Source organism: Ceratotherium simum, chromosome 1, assembly GCF_057802395.1.
Source record: "Ceratotherium simum simum isolate JZ-2026a chromosome 1, ASM5780239v1, whole genome shotgun sequence".
NCBI classification, from domain to species: Eukaryota; Metazoa; Chordata; class Mammalia; order Perissodactyla; family Rhinocerotidae; genus Ceratotherium; species Ceratotherium simum.
The window spans coordinates 110015687-110041362 of NC_141900.1; the positions used below are offsets into that span (position 1 = coordinate 110015687).

At 42.9% G+C, this 25676-nt stretch overlaps 1 protein-coding gene across 2 annotated transcripts in view; it reads right to left on the reverse strand.

Annotated features, from left to right (window-relative positions):
* Positions 1-25676, reverse strand: part of PTPRN2 (protein tyrosine phosphatase receptor type N2) — a 915358-nt gene that overhangs the window by 553973 nt on the left and 335709 nt on the right. For both annotated transcript variants that reach the window (XM_087433803.1, XM_087433800.1), the window contains exons 7-8: positions 5549-5785; positions 4174-4214 (exon numbers count right to left, since the gene is read on the reverse strand). In XM_087433803.1, the coding sequence (XP_087289929.1) occupies positions 4174-4214; positions 5549-5785 (278 nt within the window). The remainder of the gene's footprint in view (positions 1-4173; positions 4215-5548; positions 5786-25676) is intronic.

The window sequence follows — 25676 nt, forward strand, 5'->3', positions numbered from 1 at the left end:
ATCCCCTTTCTCTCTATTTTTTTTTTTTTTTTTTCAGGCATAAGGGCCTTCTTGACCATTTCTTGTAGTGGGGTTCTTGTGGCAATGAACTCCCTCAACTTTTGTTTATCTGGGATGGTTATTATTTCTCCATCATATCTGAAGGATATTTCTGCTGGATAGAGTATTCTTGGCTGAAAGTTTTTGTTTTTCAGAATTTGGAATATGTCATTCCACTCTCTCCTAGCCTCTAAAGTTTATGTCAAGAAATCGGCTGAGAGCCTGAGAGGAATTCCTTTGTATGTTATTTTTTTTTTGTCTTGCTGCCCTTAGTATTTTTTCTTTATCATTGACTTTTGCCACCTTTACTACTATATGCCTTGGAGAGGGTCTTTTCATATTGATATATTTAGGAGATCTATTGACTTCATTCACTTGTATTTCCAGCTCCTTCTCCAGGTTTGGGAAGTTCTCAGCTATTATTTCTTTGAACAAGCTCTCAGCTCCGTTTTCCCTCTCTTCGCCCTCTGGAATATCTATAATCCTTATGTTGCATTTCCTAATTGAATGGGATATTTCTCGGAGAATTTCTTCATTTCTTTTTAGTCTCAATTCTCTCTCCTTCTCCATCTGGAGCATTTTTGCATTCCTATCTTCAATATTGCTAATTCTTTCCTCCATATTGTCAGCTTTGTTCCTTAATGATTCTAGATTTTTCTTTATCTCCTCCATTGTGTTTTTAATCTCCAACATTTCTGATTGGTTTTCCTTTATAGTTTCAATCTCTTTTGTGAAGAAGTTCCTGATTTCATTCAATTGTCTATCTGTATTTTCTTGTAATTTGTTGAGTTTTTCTATGAAAGCTATTTTGAATTCTCTGTTGTTTAGGTTATAAATTTCTGTGCCTTCAGGATTGATTTCTGGGTGTTTGTTATTTTCCTTCTGATCTGGAGGTTTAATATATTTTTGCACACTGCTTGAGGGCATGGGCTTATTTTTCCTCATTCTGAAAATATCTGGTCGCAGCTTCTCCTGCTGGGTGGGGGTCAAGAGTTGTGTATTCTGAGCCTGCCATGATCCGCAGATGCTCTGACCAACCGGCTGTGCTTGTGCTTCAGGTGAGGCAAGGGGCTCTTTCTTTCACCTGCCCGATCCCAGGGGCTTCTCCCTTTTCCCTTGCTATCTGCTCTCCTGGGGTGCTAGCTTGATAAAGGCACCTCTGCAACAGTTCAGTCCCCTCTGTATGGGAATTTCCCACAGGCTGTGAGAGAATTTGGAGAGCAACAGTCTTTCCACGTAGGACTGCCCCTCCCCCCTCTCTCTGAGAGCCGCACGGACCTGGTCCCAGGGTCGTTGTCGTTGAGGAAGGAGAGGAGTTCTCCTTACCTCCAGAGAGTTCCAGCACCTCCACCTTCAGATATAAGGCTGCATGGGTCTCTCAGATGTCTTTTGTGTTGTGTGAATGTCCGCTGTTGCTATATCAATGTCCTTTTTGTTGTGTCTTAGCGGGGAGAGTCTAAGGGGGAAAGCTCACTCTGCCATGATGCTGACGTCACTCCAAGAAAAACAATTTTTAAATCATGCAATGAACTACTGGAATGTTTTATTTTTTCTGAAATTCACCTCTTTGGAAAATTTTATATTGTCTTTCAAGCATTTCTGTCTCCTGGGTCTGCCTGAGTCCTTCATAAGACTCCCACGGCCACTGCAGATCACAGGGTGACAGAGGCTGTGGAACAGCCACTATGGACTGTTAAGCCAGGTGACATGCAATTCTGAGTCAAAGGATGCCTTTTAATACATGTGAGAACAAAAGTTTTATGCTCATTCAGTGAGGTATTTCTTTTTTTTAACTATGAAATTACATCTCGAATACTATATTAGACAAAAACAGGAAAATTGTATTTATTTCACAACTCACTTTACCAAAACACATCTATTTAGGAAATTAAGGAAGGATTATGAAGGAAATTAATGATTCCCTTTTTGACTAAAACTTCTTCATAACTTTTCCTTTTGTGTTTTGGAGTATTTAAAGAAAATAGGAGTTTGATGAAAACATTTGCTCAAATTTGGATCCTGACTGATGACAGTACATAGCATTTCAGTCACCAAATAGGGATGGAACAATGTCCTCAGGCTTGTGAATGAAAGAGAATAGTATTCTCACTTAAACTGTATTTCGTGTGAGGAAGAAAAGGATGTTATTATATAAATAAGAGCTCAGAAAATATGACACTGAAATACGCTTTTGGAAAAAATTGCTTGAAAATGTACACCAAGTAACAGAGAAATGAATCAAAATTTGACTCATCTGGGATGAAAAATTTGTAGTATAAAAGCCCTGGGGGTCTTCATGTAGGGCAGATTCGGGAATCTGGCTGAATTGTGTGTCATATGGAGACCCTACAGCCTTCGCTCCAGCCATGCTCAGCCACTGCTCATCTCCTACCCTCCACTTCCTAAATGAGGAAAAGTGTTTCTTAAACCCCACTTCTCCCTCCTCAACTCAGACAGAATATCCCACCATTTTTGATGGACTTTTCGAAGAATTGCTGATGTTTTCTTCCCCTACTTGCTAACAGGCATTGAACCAAAAACCACTAAGATAACTGACAAGAGAAGTACTAACAAAAAAATTTTTTTTCACACCACAAAAACAGAGTTTCCTAGAACCACATAAGTTCATTGTCATTGCTTGTGAATTGATTTTCTGCATCCCTAAGACGTGTACTAGTGATAACAAGCAGAGGTTCTGTAATAGGAAAAACCAACAAACCACTCAGTGGGTGGGTGTTACCTGTGACTAAGCCCTTTTTCTTTCTTTTTTTTTTGTGAGGAAGATCAGCCCTGAGCTAACATCCATGCTAATCCTCCTCTTTTTGCTGAGGAAGACAGGCTCTGAGCTAACATCTATTGCCAATTCTCCTCCTTTTTTCTCCCCAAAGCCCCAGTAGATAGTTCTATGTCATAGTTGCACATCCTTCTAGTTGCTGTATGTGGGACACGGCCTCAGCACGGCCGGAGCTGTGGGTCGGTGTGCGCCGGGATCCAAACCCAGGCCGCCAGTAGTGGAGCGCGCACACTTAACCGCTAAGCCACGGGGCTGGCCCGACTAAGCCCTTTTTCAAATTGCCTTCTCAACCAGTGCTGTCCGACAGCATCTTCTGCAATGAAGGAAATGTTCTATATTGGTGCCATCCAACCCACATGTTACTAAAGAACACTTGAAATGTGGCTAGCACAGCTGAGGAACTGAATTTTTTATTTACTTTATTTTAAAGAATTTAAATTTAAGTTCAAATAGCCACAGGTGGCTAATGGCTACCACTTTGGACAGTGCAGGTCTAAATGATCTAGAGCCTGTCAATGTCCTGGTTAAGTGAACCTCGAAAATCAGTACACACAGGACAATCTCAAGTATGTATAGTGGGCATCTGAAGTTTTCATGCAATGTTATCATTCCATATCCCTGGGTAGGGAAATTCTAAGGAATATTTATCTTCTTCTTTGTATTAACCATATTTTTCATATTTCTGTAAAGGATAAATATTAGTATATAATCTGAAAACAGATACTAGTGTGTATCTAAATATAGCCCAGCCCTGGTGGTCTAGCAGTTAAGATTTGGTGCTCTCACTGTGGCCCAGGTTCCTGTCCTGGTCAGGGAACCACACCACCTGTCTGTCAGTTGTCACATTGTAGTGGCTGCATGTTGCTGTGATGCTAAAAGCTATGCCACCGGTATGTCAAATACCAGCCGGGTCACCTGTGGTGGACAGGTTTCAGGAGAGCTTTCAGACTAAAAAGGACTAGGAAGAAGGACCTGGCCACCCACTTTGGAAAAAACTGGCCATGAAAACCCTATGAATAACAGCAGAGAATTGTCTGATAGAGAGCCAGAAGGTGAGAGGATGGTGCAAAAAGACCGGGCAGGGTTCCACTCTGCTGTACACAGGGTTACTAGGAGTGGGAATTGACATGATGGCACTAACAACAAAACAAAATCTAAATATCCACAATTTTGTATGTACTCTTTATACTTTTCTCAATTCTGGGATTATGAGGGTTTTTCCATCCTTTTTTGGAAAAAAAAAAACTTTGCATTTGATAAACAGTCCCAAGCCATGAAGAGATTAGCAATACATCTCTGAGTTTAATGTGAAACAAACCTGCAAAAACATTCCATCTTACCTCTTCGTAAACTCTACCATCATCGTCTTGCACTCTGTTATCTGTGAAAGACACGAGCATTATCAAAATCCTTGTCGAGAAGGTCATCACAAAGTGTCACAGCGTGTAAAAAGACAACCACATAGAACCCTTCCTTACAGAAGATTAGTCATAATGACATGGGCCTAATTTCTACTATAAATAACACCTTCTCTGCTTGTAGTACAATAAGAGTGCTCTATAAACTTCATGAAAGATGAGGGGGTTTGCCAGCTAAACGACAGATGTGAAGTCAGTCATAAGTTACATGACCAGTTCCATGGATCTGTGTGTTATCCTTAGTGTGAGCTCACAGCAAGAAAAATCCATTGTGCCAGGAGCAGTTAATAGTTATGAAAAAGTACAGTGAAGCGTCTAACCCAAACCATCTCAAGTTAAGACGTCTTCAGAATTCATTCTTTTTCTGTGGTAGTCATTTCTCTAAATAAATATCCTGCCTGCAATGCCCAACAGTGGGTGCATAACTCACTTCTGAAGCCCGAACAATTGCTGCTGGGGGCACCTGGCACCTTCTGGATCCCTCCCAGGGCTCAGTATAGGTACTAATCCTTTTAATCGTTGATTGCATATCATAACACCTTGTCCTGGTGGAGTTCTGGGATCTCTTCCTGCATCCTACTATATGTCAAGCCATGCTTCCAGCTCCCAAGCTCACCTTTGTCCAAACCACAGAGGAAGGAAAGAGGCGTCTTTCACGTGTGTTTTTTGTGTGCCTACTGTGTGCAGCACTGAGCCAGATGCTTTAATGTAGTTCCAACGACTCTGAGAAGCAATCAGGCCTGGAGAAGCCCAGTCATTGGGGGAGATCAAGCTGCCCTGCTCGGCCCTCCACCCAAGGGTTCCAGCTGCTGCGTGTGTCAGTGTGTGCATGTGCATGTGTGTGTGTGCACGTGCATGTGTGTGCGTTGTGGGGGATCTCTGCTCTCTCCCTGGAGCAGCCTCAGAGGGTAAATGTAAGCCTCAAACAGACATTCGAATAAACCCCTTTCACTTTATTATTCAAATATTTAACTATACACACCAGCACAATCCAAACAAAAACTCTTCTTATCACTCCTATTTTTTTTCTAAATCTAAACCTCAGCACAGAGGAATTACACCTCCTCACAGAGAGCAATTTGCCTTTCAACATAATTGCTCTGGCAGGCTTAGCCAGTTAAGAAAGCTTTTAGAGGCAAAAGTTCAAACAGATAAAAATCATTAATACAAATCCCCATCTCTCCAGCAGAAAGAATGCATTACAGCTTGGTAAGCAGGCAGTCTCTCCACAGACCTGTGGCTCCTCCCTCCCCATGTCTACCACAAGGGTAAATGACCCAGGAGCTGGGAGGCTCACCTTGCACATCTCCATCCTTCTTGCTGTCTTTGTAGAGCGCTGCTTCCGGGCTGTCTGCCTGCTCTCTCAGTTTTCCTCCGGCTGCCCTCCCGGCTCCTTCCTGCTCCCCTTCTGTACCGACACCTTGCATGGCATTAGCAATCACATGGGCCATCTCGTCGAGGTCCAGGGGGCTCAGACTCTCCACGTCAACCTGATGCTTTCTCAGGTCCTTCAGGAGATTCTGAATAAGTGCTTCTAGAGGGCACACACAAAAACAAACTCAAATTAAATAAAGAGAAAAGTAGTCAACATTAGTATGAGAAGGACCATAAAGGAGCTATATAAATATGGGCAATACCAGCAAAGTCAGCAGAGAAATGGGAATAAAAAAGGATCAAACGGAAATTCTGTAACTGAAGAGTACAGAATCTGAAATTTAAAAACTCGCTGGATAGGCTTAACAGCAGATTGGATAGAGGAGAACTTTGAAGACAGATAATAGAAATTATTATTATCTGAAGAACAGAGTGAAAAAGGTTGAAGAAGACTGAACAGAACCTCAGGAACGTGTGGGACAATATCAGGCATGACACACTGTAATTGGAGTCCAAGAGGGAAAGGAGAGAGGACAGGAGAAAAAACTAACAACGCTCCACAAACTTCCCAAAATTGAAGAGCATTAACCTAGAGATTCAATGCACTCAGTGAACCCCAAGAAGAATAAATACAAAGAGAACCACGCAATGGCATCTCAGAGGCAAACTCATTCAGCATCTCATAGAAAACCAAAGGTAATGAAGGTGTCTGAAAAGCAGCCAGAGGTAAAAGACACGGTACAGGTAGTGCGAAATGATATCAGAAGTGGCTGACTTCTTAAAAAAAGAGAGGTCATGAGACATAATGAATGTCTTGTAAAAATGACATATTTGATATAATATATGTATAATCATATATTTGATAATATACCTACGAATGACGTATTTGAAGTGTTAAAAGAAAAAACATATAATTCAGAAGTCTGTATCCAGTGAAGATATCCTTCAAAGACGAGAATGCAAGAAAGACACTTTCATATTATAAAGAAAGAGCTAAGACAAGCGGTCACCAGAGGACCTGCACTATGAGAAATACCAAGAGAAACGACGGCAGACAGAAGCCCAGAGCTACAGGAAGTGTTGAGAAGCCCCCAGAAGGGTACAGAGGTGGGTACATGGAAAAGACCATCGTTCTTCTCCTCTTAGCTCCTCTCAAAGACAACTGATTGTTAGGAAAAGTTAACGACATTCTAACATAGGGTTTATAAAACACATGTAGATGTAAACTACACGACACAGAGGACAGAGTCACGAGTGGGATCGCATTGTTGTAAGGTTTATCCACATTTTACATGAGGTGGTATGATAATAACTCTAACTAAACTACTTTCAACAAAGGCACTCAATTCAAATGCATTTCATTGGAGAAAGGTAAGTATATTTTTAAAAAGTCATAGAACAAAAACCTCTGACATAAGACTTTTATCCAGAATATACACATATAAACTCCTACAGCGATAATCAACAATAAAAAGGAACACACTCCAATAAAAATAGGCAAAAGAGTTCAACAGAAACTTCACAAAAGAAAATATACAAAATGCCAATAAGCACATGAAAAAATGCTCAATATCATTAGTAATCATTGAAAGGCTAATTAAAACCACATTAGGCATATTTCATGCCCACTAAAATGATGAAACTTAAAAAGACTAAGAACAAATTTTGGAGAGGATATGCAGCAACGTCCACCAAGGGAGAAAGGATGAACAATCTGTCGTTTATCTACACAAGCAATAATGAGCTACCAATACATGCAAAAATATGGGTGGAGCTACCAAGGATTATGCTGAGTAAAGAAGTCAGTCACTAAAGAATACGCACGATTCTTACAATGTGAAGCGAAGGGCAAGACCAGGCGGAGCCTCTCCGGGGGAGGGAAGTCAGCAGTGCTTGTGGGCGTTGGGACTGAGTGGGGGCAGTCAGTACTGTCAGGGTATGAGTTGCATGTGTGCACGTGTCAAAACTCACTAATCTGTATTCTTAGGATCCGTACATCTCACTATATGTAAATTTTACTCAATAACAGCAATAAGTTTGATGGGTTCCCATTGCTGAACTGGAGGGTGACCTGACTTTCTTGAGTATTTAATGCTGAAACTCCGGACCCTCAGTAAAAGTTTATGCACAATGGCTATTACCGTGCCCTTGCCTTCCCCATAACACTGGCATGGTGACTTCAAGTCTACACACTCTTTCTGTGGCCTTACTCAGCAATCCTCTAAACTAAGCAGGGTGGGAATTATTTTCTGCTTCTTACAAATTAAGAAATTTAGGCTTTTTATGTTTTTTAAAGTTTCCTTCTCTTGGAGCTGAACTAGAGTCACTCAACTTAATTCCCGGAAGCTTTTCTCCCTCTCATCTCCTCCAGCAGGCAAGAGCAAGTTCCCAACACCCACAACTACAGTATCAGGCACTCACGGCCAGCACTTCCGGTCAATACACAGCACGCAGAAGGAATGCCCTCTCGGGAGCAACTCAAAGACCACTCCATGCTGCACTAAGAGGAGCCAGGAAGGCTGGCGCCACTGACCAGGCTCCTTCCACACAGCTTGACCAAGCTCGCTGCTGACCTGAGATCACGTCCGCACCGCGCGACCCTGTGCGGGGGCACCTGGTCCACACTGCCATGTACCCCCACTGCCAGGGCTCCACCTCCCAGTCAGCGCCAACTGACACGGCAGGACAGCCTTACCTGGTCAAAACGAGCTTTGTCCACAGTACACAGCCTGACAGAAGACAGTGTTTTCGGTTATCCAGACCTTACTGATTTTTCAAAGATAAGCAGTTAGAGCCCATTATGAGTTCTTTGAGTGGAATAAAATGTACACTTTCACCTATTAACTGAAGCTCATTTTTTTCAGGGGGAATCTTGCTACACTGTTACAAGGAAATATTGAAGTGTTTTGCTTCCATTTCTGAACATTCTGTGCCATGCCCACCTTCTCCCCATAGTCTCTGTCGCCAGGAAAGACTCATTGCAATAACTGTCTGATTTTACTATTGGAAGACACATTCCGTCAGTCTTTACTTAAGACTTCCTGTTGGTGACTCAGATCCCTTCTGGATTTAAAATTCTTAGAGTCTCCATTACAGTTGTTTCTGAAACATAGCCTGCCATGGAGGTGGCATGACACAGTCCAATGGTGTCCTCTGAAGTGGGGTGTACACTAAATGTGGCACATATGCGGCCGACCTCTGTAGTCAGGACTGGAGCTGCCACCTGCACTGACGTGGTCTCCTGCAGGAGCAGCAGGGCCCCTCGGGGGCAGCATTGAAGCCACAGGGTGGGGACCGCTCTTTAACAACCTGGCCTTGCCTTCTCTATTAACCATGTGCTTCTGATGCTCCAACATCTCGGGCCTCATTGATCTAGAGCTACCCATGTCCCAGAGACAGCAAACACTGCTTTTCAAATGCCCACCACCAGTCAGGAGCCCACACACCAACCCCATCCTCTGTCAGGCCCTCACACTCCAGGCTGCCATCCCCCTGTCCTAATTACCCCCAAGCCAGGCATCGGACAATCAGGGACAGCCCCTCGGCCCAGAGCCTGCTTAAATCATCCACACTAGCCAGTCCTAAAGCTGCTGACCCTGCCTCACCTGCTCCTGCCCACGGTTCCCCTCCCTCTGCCTCCTGACCTACCTGGTGCTTCCCTTGTGGCCCCCACCAGGGCATGGCACACCCCCTCCTCTTGGGAAACTACCTTTTCAATGATAATTGTCTCCTGATCTGTTGGCCTCAGCATACCGGAATAATAGTAAAACCTGCACTTTGAAACAGCTTCCTGTAGAGGTAAATGCAGGTGGATGCCTACGTTGTGGCTGCTTCCATCTTGCTCCTTCTCCAGACTTGAGTCCCTGGAGGCAGCACGCCTCCCACCTCCATGTCCCCAGAGCCCACCAGTCCCCCATAGCAGCCCTCCCAAGTGTTCAGAGACTGAACACTTGCCTTAAAAGATAACTTCCAGCAAAGAAGTTGGAAAAATATTTCTCACTTCCTTGTAAACAAAAACATGCTTAAAAATACAGACAAGCATGCCTGCTGCAGAACAGCTGCTCCTTTCCAGAGGTGAGAGGAGGCTGAAGGTTTGAGCAAGCCCACATAAACAATATCAGAACTCCTGCTCTTTCTGGGCTGACATAAGGTACACGCTGTTTCATAGAAAAGATAAAAGATGTGCCTTGGAATTAAAGTGCGCACATGTCATAGCCATTATTGCTGTTTTGAAAAAGGTACTCTTCATCATAGCTTTCAAAATCAGAAGGAACAATCTCGAACCTGTAACTGAGTAAGTGAACAACAAGCCAAGTATAACATTTTCATTTCTGTTTCATGGCAATCTACTCTGACCACAACATCTTTTCTTTCCTGGTGCTTATTTTATCAGCAAGGTCTTATCTTGACCATCCACCTCCATAAGTCCAACGCTGACCACAAAGGACTCACCCATCTCAAAGAAAACAGAAGTAAGGAGCCGTATAAGGAAACGTGGACGGCACAAGCACTGGTCTGGAGTGGATTCTGTAAGGATCCTGCTCCACCAGGCAACCCCAGCAAACTGCAGCGTCCGCCTCTCTTGAGTATCCAAAAGCCCCGAGAGAACAGACCGTATGCCTGAGACCACACTGGGAGAGCCAGCAGTGCAGCTAAAATGACACCTGGGGAAGGGGCCACTTCACGTCAGACACTGCGGTCCTGAAATCACCGTGCTCCAGTGAGGCGAGGCCACACCCTCCACACACCCAGACCGGAAGGCTGAGCAGTACCCAGAGGAGCTGGCCACTGTGACCCTCATCGTGGGCACTAGGCCCCTATGTATGAATTACATCGAGGGAAGGAGACAGATAAAGGCAGACTAAAATGACAGTTCTTAAGGGAAAAATGCTTTCTGTAGAACGCTGACCAATCCTACAGCAGGTTCCGCTGCTCCACCATTCTAATTCCAGGTGAGCTGGGGCAGGGAGGCCCAGGAAGGATGGCACGAACAGAGGCTACCTCTGTGCCAGTGTCAGTGACTTCAGACGTGTTCACGAGTAACACAGGGACCTGCTCCCATGCTTCTGGGTGTCATACAGAAATCCGCACTCAAAGTCAGCACGTACTTTTGCTCTACCAAAAAAAGGAAGAAAGGATTCTCCACATACCAGCCTAGGAACAGCAGATCCCACGAGGACCTGCCTTCCAGAGCCACCCGGCTGCCGTGGCTCACCGTCACCCAACTTGCTGCACTTCTGTGGCCACAAACCTTAACAGGGAGTCACAAAAACCCACTGATTCCACTTGAACACAGCAAGACCACCTGCAGTTCTGGAAAAGTTAAAGTAGCGTGTTTGGGAGGTAAGTTTGGAATTAAGTTTCATTATATGTTCTTCAGCAAGGCCTTCGTGTCTCTTGGGGGGTGGAAAGTGGTAGCGCGCATGCATGAGTGTGTGTGTGCGTGAATGAGTGTGAGTGTGTGCACGAGTGAGTGCGTGTGTGTACACATGTGCAAACGTGTTGAGGTTTTCAATACGGAGTGGCTAGTGTATTGCTAGGAAAGAAGATGAGCAGGAAAAGGTCAAGAGAAAGATGAGAAGATGACATTGGAAGCTACTCCCTATTAATACCTCACCTTACATCACCAAAATGCTACAGACCCCATTCCACGTCCCTCTAAGGACATGTTCTGAGCATCTGTTGGAGTTTCCTGTGTTATTTCTCAGGTGGAGTCTGTGTTTCTAATAGCAGATGGTGTCACTGTAATTTACACATCATGTATAGCACAGGTAAAGAGGCATGTCAAGGCCTCCTGCTCTCTACAAAACAGTGGTCACCTACCCCTCAAACCAACAAAGAGGCAAAGCATCTACCCTGAAAAAGTACTTTCAGAAAGAAGAAAATCTATAATAACCCATGTTTCCCAAATCCACTCCAGAAATCCATGAGCATAGCAAGCCTTCCCTTTCACCACAGTGAGAAAGAAAAATCATCCTGATAGGAATCGTATCACAAGGAACACCACACTCACTACATGCAGAACCTGACTATTTGTATGGACACAGGGACAGAGAGAGGCAGGTGTCCAACCTTGAGAAACTGAGCAGGTACTGTGGTTGGCCAAGAAGGGAGGAAACAGAGCGAGCGAGAGGTCTTCACCTGCCGTGGCAACAAGGATGACAGTGCCAGGCCGTGTCTGCTCTTTGCTGGGACCTGTCAGCACAGGCACTCTCCAGCACTGGCCCTGAACCCCACTGCTGTGGGCAGCAGCTACTTGTCCGCTTTCTCAGGCCAAATCACTCTAGAATCTGCAGGGGTTTTTCTCTTTTCTTTTGTTAGAGTTGTGGCTAAGACTTTGGTTTCCGAGTACATATTTAAAGTTCTCATCAGTCACAATGTCAGTCCTTATGGTGCCATGTCCTTGGGGCCAGCGAGCTGGATGCACATGCAGATAAGCTGACTACTTTCCAGTGGGAGTGCACTGCTGCCACTTGGAAGAAAGAGTGCTATGCTGTACCCCAAACATGCTCCAAGAAGCCGAGAGCCGAGGAGCTACCATTGGATTTTGGGGTCCAAAGTGGGCTATGGACTCCAGCCACGACTCCAGCACTCCCAGTACGTGGTCTTGGGCAAGTTCTTTAATCTCATTACTCCTCAGTTTCCTTATTTGTACCATGGGGACAAGTGAGACATGTATGTGAATCATTCATCCAGTGCCACGGTACCATAAGAGCTTGATAAATTCTAACTATCATCATGATAATGAGGTGATGATGAAGAATCATTTTAGCCCTCCGTCGATTTTCATTCCTTTCAATCCACTGTAAATACAAATGCTTGAATTTCTGTGGTAAGATCTGGCTACAGCTCATTGTAATCCTCAAGCAAGAAGCAAAGAACAGCTTAGCTGTGCAGGCATTCAATGTAAGATTATGCCTTGTGAGACAGTTCTTTGCCAAAGTAGTAACCTACATTTTAAAAATGTGAACCTCGGTTATTAAAGTCAGCCCCCAGACTACATTCGTCCATCCATCCATCCACCCCTCCATCCATCCTTCCATTCATCTATTCATTTCATCAACTGATATGGGGGACCCACTGTGTTCAGAGCCTAGGGGTAAGTATTACTCTGAGAAAAGATAGAGAATTAAAGGCATAGTTTTCTGGGAGGCTATGATAGGATTAACACACACACACACACACACACACACGCACACGAAAATGTTTTAGAAGCCAGAGAGACTTGACTTCTGGATAGTACAAGCAAACTGAATGTATGCGACAGACTAACCATTGAGACCCTATAAGAAGATTAAATAACAGCACATCTCAAGTCATTTCTCTTTCCTCCTAAAATAGACAAGAGTTTGGGCTGAATGCTATTCAAATTGTCAAGAGGCAAATGTCTTTCCTGAAATTCAACCGAACAACTGCAAACTTTTACAACATAATCTGCTTGTAAACTACTGCCTATATTTTACCCTCAGAAATTAACAATTAAATTGACATAAACTTAGATTTGACAAATGTCACTATAAAACTTTTAAAATATAAAATGTAAAACTTTACCTTTGCTAAAAAGGTAAAATAATTCTTATCATTTTTACTCTCCAATGAAGGCAACCCGATTAATTTACAGATTTTTTGAAAAGATAAACTCAAACTATGTCTTTTGAAAAAAAGTCTTACTGTATAATTTTGGGGTCTGAGTTACTCTGAGCAAAAATTTTTCATTAAAAATGTCAAGAATATACTTTAAATAGAAAATCAATAAAATACATGGAAAAGTAAGATAGACTAAAAAGTAAGTAAAAAAAAACTTTGCCGTTTATTAAGTCTCTAATATAAACACATCAAATTTAAGTGGTCTATCTTGTTGCAATTACGATAGAAAAGATAAGAAAATACAATAATCTAAAATTACAGGTCACACTGCAGAAGGCTGAGGCTTTTCTTTTTTCTTTCTTTTTTTTTTTGTGAAGAAGAACAGCCCTGAGCTAACATCCGTGCTAATCCTTCTCTTTTTTTTTTTTTTTTTGCTGAGGAAGACTGGCTCTGAGCTAACATCTATTGCCAATCCCCCTCCTTTTTTCTCCCCAAAGCCCCAGTAGATAGTTGTATGCCATAGTTGCACATCCTTCTAGTTGCTGTATGTGGGACGCAGCCTCAGCATGCCCGGAAAAGCGGTGCGTCGGTGCACGCCCGGGGTCCAAACCCGGGCTGCCAGTAGCGGAGCACGTGCACTTAACCTATAATAAGCCACGGGGCCGGACCAGGCTGAGGCTTTGCAAAGAAAGACGCTGCTCCTGCAGGCACAGTGCCCGCCAGGAGCCAGTGCACGTTAAGAACCCACCATAACATCCCAGGAACACATTTAACAAGGCAGGAATGGATCAATAAATTTATGAGAGATTTTTAACAAGTATTGAATCAAAAATGTGCTTCTGATTAACGCAAACTTAACCAGAAAATTCAGTGAACAAGAATGTTCCATTCCTGAACACCTTGGTTAACCAAGGATTTGTTCCTAGTCTCTGTCAGACCATCTGCATCTTGCAAAGCTGAAGTGTCCATCCTAAAGAGGCTCCAAAAAAGTGGAATCCCTGCCCCCGGATCTACGCCCAATGGCAGCAGGTCAGTGGACATTTCTTATCTCTCCTGCAATGACATTTCACAACTAAGTTAAGCCACTGAGTCATGCTGTAAGCCACTTTCAAGGAGTCTAGAACTTGGTGAACATCATGAGTGTCAAGGTTTACTGTCTACCGAGACAGGATGTTTCCTTCTAAGATCTCGACTTTATCTCCAGCCTCCCTCTAATTCCATATGCATGAACGTAACCTGATGGGATTATAGTGCTAGAACTGGAATGCAGAGGGGAGAGTATGGATGACCACGGTGATTATTCAGACTCTGGTTTGCAGCAAGTTGGCCTTAGACAAAACTGTGAAGCAGGCTGAATTTTCTTTGGCGTGTTCCACCCTGTGCGGCAATGTTTCTATCTCTCAACCCCCTCGTGCTTGTCGTCTGTGCAGGAGGCCAGGGTCTGTCACTGTCCCTGTGTGTCCAAACATTCCCTCCCTGTTGCCCCCCACATCTCTCGCCCAAGTTGCTCTTTAGGCAGCCTCTCAAGCTGCCCAAGGTGGGGGTGACTCATTCCAGGTCTCATGAAGGTGACTGATAATCAGTGAGTGATTTACGCCTCCAGAGGTTCTCAAGGAAACAGCAAGTGCAAAGGCCCAGAGCAGAAGGTTGGAAGAAGAGAAAGGAGGCCAGAGTGGCTGGAGCGGAGTAAGTAAGGGGAAGAGACAGTAGGGCATGAAGTGAGAGAAGTGGGGGGGCAGAGATTACAGGGTCTCAGACCATGAAAAAGACTTGGATTTTTACAGAGTGAGATGAGAAGCCCTTGCTGTGTTTTAAGAATGTGATACCATCTGATTTCCAATTTTAAAAGAACCACTCCACTGCAGGGTTGAGACAAGGTCAGAGCAGGGAGGCCAAAGGAGGCTCCTGCAACAATCCAGTTAGGGACAATGCTGGCGTGCAGCAGCACTGGTGGGGAGTGGTGGAGGAGTCCGAGTGTGCTGTGAAGGCAGTCCAGCAAGATCTGCCGATGGACTGGATGTGAGGTGCAAGAGAAAGAAAGGACCCTAAATGGACAATGACCCAAAGCTGTAGGAACTGTGTGAGCATCGGTGCCAGACGCAGGGGAAAGCCTGGGGCGGGGGTGAGGAACTCTCAGCAGCCCCTCAAAGCATGCCACTGTGTAATATTTTTTTATGCCAATCCTGGGTAGGAAGAATGTAAGGCACTCCTCCTGGTCAAACTCAGGCAAGTCAGACCAGAAATTCTAAAAAGATCCACAACAACTGGGAGGAGAAAAGCAGTGTGTTCTGCAGCCAGCCAAACCCGGGATCACTGCCGTTTATGATCTAGGGCGCCCTGTCCAGCCCCTCCAGCTGCAGGTTCTAACTGTATAAACAGCATCAATAATTCCCACTTGAAGGGGTTCTTGAAAACATGAAATAAAGTGTCTAATAATCAATATAGTTAATGTAAAATTGTGCCCCTCTTCCAATAATCTGTCCTAACATTTAATAACTCAGAGAAATTCTCTCTTATGGTTACCACACATCTTTTTTTCTTCAGCTTCCTTTTAGTTCTATTCTCATTATTTCGAGGGAAGAGCAGGAATATATTGTAGTATGAAAAACTCATGTTCTTTAAGATAAAGATCAGAGAACAGGAGAGACTTTCCGTGGCCTCTCAGAATGACTATAAGAAGAAATATCCACCTTCAAAATGCAATAATAAAACGTAATTCCTAAAATTGCCTCCTCTCATCCAAAAAAGAAATTTTTTGTGTTATCATTAGTGAAAAATAACTTTAAAAAAACCTTAGGTATACAATGGCAGACCCTAAGTGGCTAACCAGCTTATGATGAGAACAATTAACGCATATTAGAAATCATCTCTCTTATCACCACCATAAATCACACTGAGCTATCTCAAAGACACCCACTGTCAGTCATTTGAAAATGAACAGAAATGAGGAAATTCTTTTTAAAAAGTCCAGCTAGCCCTGGTGGATTGAAGGGAGACTGCGGCATGAGCACAATCAAATATCACGCGCATCAAAGTGGAACGTTCTTTTGTTCCATCAACCGCACCATATAATTCCGAGATCCGGCCAGCTTATAATGACATTTTAAGTAGCTTTCAATGCTCCAAGTGGGCTCTAGCAGAGCAATTACACAAAATGTCAGGACATCAAATATGTAAGGCCTGGAGTATGAGATCAACTTGCATGCACAACTGCTGCAGGCCTGACCTACTGAAATTATATGTCTTAATAGGGTCCCCAGACAAAATGTTATAAGCTTTAGAGAATAAGCAATGGCGTGCAGATAACCTCACTACAAAATTGCTTTAACAAAGATGTGAATCATGCATAACAGCTTTCCTCCTAAGTGCCTTTATCACCAAGTATACAAGAGAGTATACAGTTTAGCCATGTCCAAGCACACATCATCATCATCATCACCACCACCACCAACACCGTCATCACCATCACCATCATCACCACCATCTTCATCATCACCATCACCATCACCATCATCATCATCATCATCATTAGCATCAACATCATCACCGTCACCACCACCATCATCATTATGAAGAATTTACCCTGCTCTTGGGGCCGGCCCTGTGGTGTAGTGGTTAAGTCCGCGCGCTCTGTTGCTGGCGGCCCGGGTTCAGATCCCGGCTGTGCACCAATGCACCACTTGTCAGGCCATGCTTCCTCCACATAAAGTGGAGGAAGATGGGCACGGATGTTAGCTCAGGGCCAGTTTTCCTCAGCAAAAAGAGGAGGATTGGCGTGGATGTTAGCTCAGGGCTGATCTTCCTCACAAAAAAAAAAAAAAAGAATTTACCCTGCTCCTTTTGTTTAGAGAGTATACAGTCCATTTAATTGCTGGAATCCAACTCTCAGGTATTTTGCAAAGGATTCAGATAAATTCAGTAAGAGTTTATACTTTATTCTGTCCTCATTTGGGTCTCCACCTGGGAGACTAGGCATAATCATATGTCAGCTTCCTGACTATTTTCACTGAAAACAACACAAGTAAAGTAAAATGTGTTCTCCTTCCAACTTGAGGAGCTTAGAGAATCACAGCTAAGTGGCATATATCACTCACTAGCTAAATGAAAAGTGCCCAAACTATAGTCTGAATAAAGTACCTGTTGCTCAGTCAGGCCATGCTGTTTTGTACTTGAATTCAGTATACACCCAGTCTAACTCTCTCTCTACTACAGTAATAGTGAGGCAAAGAACAAAAAAATATATCAAATTAGCTTTGGAATTAATTATGTGATTCAGTTGGTGGTGGGGTTGGCAGTCAGATTGCTTTCTAAGGGGTATTTCATTTAGGTTCACATTAACGTGGCTCTGCACACTCAGAATATTAACCGACTTATGACACGGGGAAGCAGTCTAGACATGTGCTGGGTGGCAAATGGCAGACTAGAACATAAAACTTTCCAAGGATGGCTACCAGGGGTGGTAACTGAAATTTATGTTAACTAAGTGGGCTGAACCAGCAGAGTATTTGGATCCCATTCACAGAAATACTCTCTGAATGGTGAGAGCTGTTGAACTCTCTCTTAGTAGCAAAGTTCTAGATGGTAGATGACCAGGTGTGCATGGCCAATATGCATCTGCAGTTAGGAACTCAATTTATGATCATATCCAAACCAATCACTGCCCAGAATGCCCTGGGGCCTCAAGACCCCAGTTCTGCTCTGTGGAGGCTCAGTGATATCCTCAAATGTGGGAAAGGGAAAAATTTCTTCTGATCTCTTCAGCTTTTTCCTTGGTCCCACCCTGTGCCTTCAGAAGGAAAAACTCACCATAGGGTCAGTGGTCTCCACTCACCCAAAATTTTCAGTTTGGAAATGGAAAGAGCTGGAAAAGTGACAGGAGGATGACCTCATATGTGAGGGTCCGCAGCCAGCACGGAGAGCACACTTGTTCTGTGTTGTTCCAGAAGGCCTTCCTGTTAGAGTCAACAGTGAAAGTCGGCAGGAACAAGTGGTTCAATAAGTTACCTTTTGGAGCCCTATCCACCTTCAGTCTAAAAGAAGCAAATTTCACCTCAATACTCAATGTAAAGAACTTTCTAGTAAATGCGGCTGGACTCTTGTGGAAAGGACCTTCCAGGGAAGCAATGAGTTCACAGGTACTTAAGGGGAGGCTGAAAGGTCATTTGCCAGAGATGCTGCAGAAGAGACATGTGGGGCAGGGTGCACGACTCTCTGGGTTTCTTCCCAGTCTGAAAACAGTGATTCTTTGCTGGTGCAGAAGTGGGAGCAAGCTGTCTCCCAGGCAGAGAGGAAGGCATGGGATTGGGGCAATGCAGAGCCAGGGTCCCCAGTCACATACCTCTGCTCTCACCCCACATGTGGGCAACCTATTCAGGTGCATCCTGCTGGGCAGGCAGGGAGTAAGCCTGTAAGGCAGGGTGTAATCCCTGCTGTGTAAGCCACAGAGCAGCACCCAGAGACTCCCCCAGCCCTGCTCCTGCTTCTCTTCCACTGCAGGAGACAGTGGGCGGTTTGCTGACCCCATGACATGGTAATTGGCTGAAATAATAGCCTCAGCCATTTTATACTGAATATGGGACTATGTTTCACTGAGATGAGAGGTTCTTTGATAACATAGGTGCCTTCTTTCTTATGTTCTAGAAGGTGCTCATAAAGCCCAGAGAGGGGCACGAATCTAGGATAAAGAGTTTATCAGCAGTTCCTTGTGGGACAGCCTCTTTGCTCCAGTGATTAGGTGGCTAATTTGGTCCCGTTTTCATAAAAAGCCAAAAGGCATGATTGGGTTTGGAGTACTGAGCAACAATGGCCCTCATTCAGATAGAATGAATTTCTTTAAAAATGAAAAAGGCAGCAGTTATTTCCTTTCAAGTGACAATTATCCCAAAATTGTGGGCATATTTTCTCCAGGATGATAGAAGCACTGGAATCTTGTTTTTCTATATAATAATCTATCACTGTCACCATCAAAAGGGAAAGCCCTAGTTCAGCGCCCTCCTGAGACTGGGTGATGCAGGGTATACTCTTTGCTCTGTATGAGTTTTCAGGCTGGAATTCCCACACAAATGGGAAAGATGACACCACAGCTGGCAAATGTGGGACTTCACAGTCATGGGAAGTTTGAGTAGGAAGAGGCTCTTAAATGCATTTATCACAACTCTTATCTTGGATGAGGGAAGAGAATCAGAAAGGCTGCATGATTGGTGGGGCTCAACAAGTGCTCTGTGAATGAGTGAATTCATGAATAAACTTGCTAAGAGTCACAGAGTTAGGAAGTTGCACAGACAGTAGTCAATGAAAGTTCAGACTTCCACCCCAATGAACACTCCACGTTAGTACAATAGAATCCATTTTAGCATAGATGATAGTGGGGGTAGAGAACACTCATTACCATGGCCATTCAAGCTATAACACAGTAAGACACCTGAACAGAAGAAACAACAAGGTATGTAGGGAAGAGGTTGAGATAGGAAATACCCAGGCCAAAAGTCAGCAGAGTGATAATGTGCATTAAGTTCTCCTAATTCTCAGTCCAGGCTCCAGAGGATGCAGAATCAAGATGAAGAAAGAAAGGGTTCCCACAGGGTGGTTAGAGGTTTTGTTTCCTGTTTGGTTTGGTTTGGAGTTTCATCAATGAGCAAGGATTAGAGTGGGAGCTACCACCAGTAGCATATTATTTGTCATTGGTTCTAGTTAACTGTTTAGAAAACTGTATATGATGAATCCCCCAAGGTGGTTTCCATAATTCTTTAGTTATCATCATTGAGTCTTAAGTTGAAAGAACGACTTTAGCCAAAATATTTACAGGATCTTTATGAGGAAAACTACAAAACTCTGATGAAAGAAATCAAATAAGAACTAAATAAAAGGATAGATATCCCATGTTCATGGATAGGAAGACTCAATATTGTCAAGGCATCCATTCTTCCCAACTTAATCAATGGATTCAATGCAATTCCAATCAAAATCCCAGCAAGTTATTCATGGATATTGACAAACTGATTCTAAAGTTTATATGGAGAGACAAAAGACCCAGAATAACAACCACAATATTGAAGGAGAAGAACAAAGTTGGAGGACTGACACTACGTGACTTCAAGACTTGTTATAAACCTATAGAAATCAAAACAGGGTGAAAGAATAGACAGATCAATGGAACAGAACAGAGAGTCCAAAAATAGACCCACATAAATACAGTCAATAGATCTTTGGCACAGAAGCAAAGGCAATACAGTGGAGCAAAGATAGTCTTTTCCACAAATGTTGCTGGAACAACTGGACATCCACAAGGAAAAAATGAATCTAGGCACAGACCTTACAACCTTCACAAAAATTAACTCACAATGGATCACAGACATAATTGTAAAACACAAAACTATAAAACTCCTAGAAGATAACATAGGAGAAAACCCAGATGACCTAGGGTTTGGCAATGACTTTTTAGATATGACACCAAAGGCATGATCCATAAAAGAAAGAATTGATAGGCTGGACTTCATTAAAATTAAAAACTTCTGCTCTAAGAAAGACAGTTATCAAGAGAATTAGAAGAAAAGCCACAGACAGGAGAAAATATTTGTAAAAGACACATCTGATAAAGGACTATTACCCAAAATATACAAAGAATTCTTAAACCTCAACAATAAGAAAACAAACAACCTGATTACAAAATGTGCCAAAAACCTTAACAGACACCTCACCAAAGAAGATATACAGATGGCAAGTAAGCAAATGAAAAGATGTTCCACATCATATGTCATCAGGGAAATGCAATTTCAATCAACAATGAGATACCACTATACACCCATTAGAATGGCCAAAATGCGGAACACTGACAACCTCAAATGCTGGTGGGGATGTGGAACAACGAGAACTCTCATTCACTGATGGTGGGAATGCAAAATGGTGCAGCAACTTTGGAAGACAGTTTATTTCTTACAAAACTAAAAATACTATTACCAGTATCTTTACCAGATGATCCAGCAACCGCTCTCCTCGGTATTTACCCAAAGGAGTTGAAAACTTATGTCCACACAAAAACCCACACATGCGTGTTTATAGCAGCTTTATTCATAATTGCCAAAACTTTGAAGTAACCAAGATGCCCTTCAGTAGGTGAATGCATAAACTGCAGTATATCCAGACAACAGACTATTACTCAGTGCTAAAATGAAATGAACTCTTAAACCATAAAAAGACAAGAACCTTAAATGCATATCGCTATGTGAAAGAAGCCAATCTGACAAGGCTACATACTGTATGATTCCAACCATATGACATTCTGGAAAAGGGAAAACTATGGAGACAGTGAAAAGACAGGGGGTTGCCAAGGGTTAAGGGGGAGGGAGGGATGAATAGGTGAAGCACAGAGGATTTTTAGGGCAGTGAAAATATTCTGTATGATACTATAATGATGAATACATGTCATTATACATTTGTTCAAACCCACAGAATGTACACCACCAAGAGTGAACCCCAATGTAAACTATGGACTTTGGGTAATGATGATATGTCAGTGTGGGTTCATGGATTATAACAAATGTACCACTCCGTGGGGATGTTGATAATGGGGAAGGCTGTGCATGACTGAGGGCAGGGGGTATATGGGCAATCTCTGCATCTTCCCCTCAGTTTTGCTGTGAACCTAAAACTGCTCTAAAAAATAGAGTATTTTTGTATAAAAAGGAATGACTTTAGGTTTTGTTAAAACTTAGTGACCACTGAGGCCAGGAGAAAACTGCAGTCAAGATTCTATGATCTGAAAAAGATTTATGCATAAGGGTGTTAATTGTGGCATTATGTGAATAGCAAAGATTGACAAACTATACATAGTTTAATAGATATATATAGATATAGAACTGATTTAAATGTATTATGGTACATACATATGATTGAATATTACACCTCCATAAAAAATGTAATGGAAATGCATTTAATAAAGCAGCAAAATGACAACAATATATTCAATGAGAAACGCAAGCTCCAAGCTAACTAAACGGATTATGGAGCAGTGATATGAAGGACACTCTGAAGCTTTCAACAATGAGGCAGGTCCAGACACACTGACATCAAGATGTCCAAGCCACCCAAAGCTTAAAAAGCAAGTTCCAATATCTTACAAACACTAGGATCCCATTTTTTTAAAACACAGATGTACGGATACATTGGTTTTGCGTAGGAAATCCAAAGAACACACAGACACTGGCAGTTTACCTCTGGGTGTGGGGCAGGTCTAGGAGGGCTGGCCACAGGGAAGGAAACTTCAGATTTCACTTTGTACCCTCTGCACTGTTTAGATATTTTTAAAAGGATCACATCTTAAATTTATAATATAAAAGTTAATTTAGAAATTTAAATATAACAGCCTTTATTCACAATAGCGGAAAGGTAGAAACAACCCAAGTGTCCATCAGTAGATGAATGGATAAGCAAAATGTGGTATATCCATACAATGGAATATTATTCAACCTTAAAAATGAAGGAAATCCTGCAATATGCTACAACATGGATGAAGCTTGAGGACATTATGCTGAGTAAAATAAGCCAGTCACAGAAAGACAAATGCTGTATGATTTCACTCATATGAGGTTCCTAGAGTCATCAAATTCATAGACACAGAAAGCAGGATGGTGGTGCCAGGAGCTGGAGAGGGGAATGGGGAGTTAGTGTTTAATGAGGACAGAGTTTCAGTTTGGAAAGATAAAAGTTCTGGAGATGGTGATGGTGGTGGTTGCACAACAGAGAGGGTACTTAATACCACTGAACTGAACACTTAAAAATGGTTAACATAGTAAATTTTATGTTATGTGTATTTTACCACAATTTTAAAAATTTAAATATAAAAAGTGACCACGGTACTTTCATTACCTAAGAGCACCCTGAGTTCATGGGACTTGCCTGAGTTTTAATCCAGGGTGCGAGGAAGAACTAGCCCCTGTGAATACATTAAAAAGACAGGAGAGGCAGAGATATAGCTGCTTCTGGCTGCACCTGAGTGGGCCTTGCTCAGTGCAAGGTCTCACACACACACACAGGACTGAAAGGATGTACACCAAATTCTGACAGCACTTATCTCGTGGTGATGAGATTAAAGGTGATTTTTGTTTTCTTTTTTCTACTTATCTATTATTCGAGTTTTGCGTAGTAACCATTTATTATGTTTATAATTGGCAAAAAGTACAACAAATAATCTTTTACAAATTCTGATTCTCATAACAAACTGATCATGAAATTACAGAATAACATTCTAACAGGAGCATTCCCACCTGGTGGCAGCCAGGACACTGCATTCCGGTTAGAGAAGCTGGCCTAGATGATGGCTGAACCTGGCACTACAGCACTGTGCAGCAGTCTGGCCTTTCCATTATCCTATATCCTGTAAGTCTTTCCATTTTATGTGGCTTTAAAGCTTTCCGAAAGGAGACGAGGTGTAAATAATGAATAAATGAAGGAAAAGGGTCTCTTCTCTATGACAAGTTTTTACCAAATGAACATTTGCCACACCCATTAAGTCAGCAACCTGGTTTATTTATCACTTATTTGGAGCAGATATGGGTGGATTTTCCTGTAGTTCTGTGTGAAACCTGAACTCTGAGGGTCACATATTGGATTCCACCGTGCTGAGTCACACAGAAGTTTTCTTGCCCTCTGCGCTATCACAGGATCCTCCCTTCCTGCTCTGGCGTAGCAGCCCTCTGGGTGCCTAAAATATCTAGTTCTCCAGGGCTGCACCCTCTTGAGAAGTTGTGGCATACCAGCCCTCTGACCTCCCTTCTGACTTTCTCAAACTATTGCTTTCAAGGTGAAGTTGGGTTTCGTGGAGAGGGCAGTCCGTGCGCTGCCCTTCACAGGGGTTCTGTGCAAGTGGCACATTGAATCTACCTGAACTTTCCACAAGAGCCCAGGGTTGTCACACTGCGTGGTATGGGCACTTTTCAGGCAGTGCTGTAAAACTGCCCACCTGGTATCTGTTATCGTTGAACATCAACTAAATCCCAATAGTGCACTGAGTTGGAGAGGCAACCTCGGGAAGCCCTGGACTGAAAATTTAGAGGAAAGTTGGTCTTTTCTTCTTGTCCTTTTTCATTAAATCTGTAAGAGAAATCTTTATCCTCCCACTCCGGCTGACCCTGCCCCCAGGTGATCTTATTCTGCTCCTCTGCTCCCCCTGAAGGCTCAGCACACAACTTTGCACACAACGAACAGTCAGAGAAAGCCAAAATTTGGATCTGAATGGCCATTTAAAGCATTAGGGTTCAGGACCAATTAGCCGGAGTAATAAAGTCAATTATGCTTAAACCTCCATTCTAGACAGTTGCCTCTTAAGAGCTCCAACTCTGTCCTAAGTGATCTGACTTCTGGGGTAAGTACATCACTCACCCTCTCAAACTACAGTTTCCTCATCAGGAAAATAAGATTGACAATAATACCATCTTTTAAGGTTGACATGAAGAGCAAATGAGACCATTTATGTGGAAGAATCCACTCATTCATTCACTTAGCAAATACTGGGCCAGGCACATGCTGGGCCCTGGGACACAATGACAGAAAAACGGCAGTTTAACGTCTTCCTACAGCTTATGGTCTACAGGGAGACCAGCATTCAGCAAATAATCACACAAATATGCAGTTGCAGACTGTGAGATGTGTTCTGGAGGAAAGTACAGGGCAGATCCTTTGGGTCGGGTGGGGTGGAGCTCATATTATTGAGGGATCAAGCACTTTTCAAACAATCAAGTTGAAATCTGACACAGACATGAGTGGCCCACGGCTGCTGGATGCTAAAATAAGATACAGCTAGACAGTGTCTCCCTCACAGAAGGACACTTCGCTACCTCTGAAGCCTTCTTGCTAAACACTGAACACAAAGGGTCAAATCTCTGGGCTAGCTCCTGTTTACAGGAGGTACAGGCCAGAGGAACGAGGTACACGTTATCTTTGGGATGCAATCAGCAAAGTCCAGAATGTAAAAAAAGCTCTAGTGACAAGTGAACTAGTTTTTAAAAAAATGTTGCAAGGAAAGAAAAAAGAGGGAGGAGAAATCTTCTGCAGATTAAAAGGAGCTTAACAGATATATCTACCAATTCAATGGACCTTCTTTGGATTCTGCTTCAAAACAACCAATTGCAAAGAAAATTTATGACAACTGAGAAGTTTGAACACTGATTAGATATTTGGTGATATTAAGACATTGCTATTAATTTTGATATGTGATAAAGCTATTGTGGTTAGGTTTATAAAAGAGTCCTTCTCTTTCAGCAAAATAATACTGAAATATGGACAGATGACATGATTGGTGATGGGGGAGACTAGGGAGGTGGTGGGTGCACAGTAGTAGCAAGAGAGGCCAGGAGCTGCCATTTGTTGAAGCCCAGTGATGCAAGCAGGGCGTTCGTTGTACAATTCTCTCTATTTTGTGATTGACATTTTACATGATGCTTTTTAAAGCATACAGTGCAGCTGGGAAG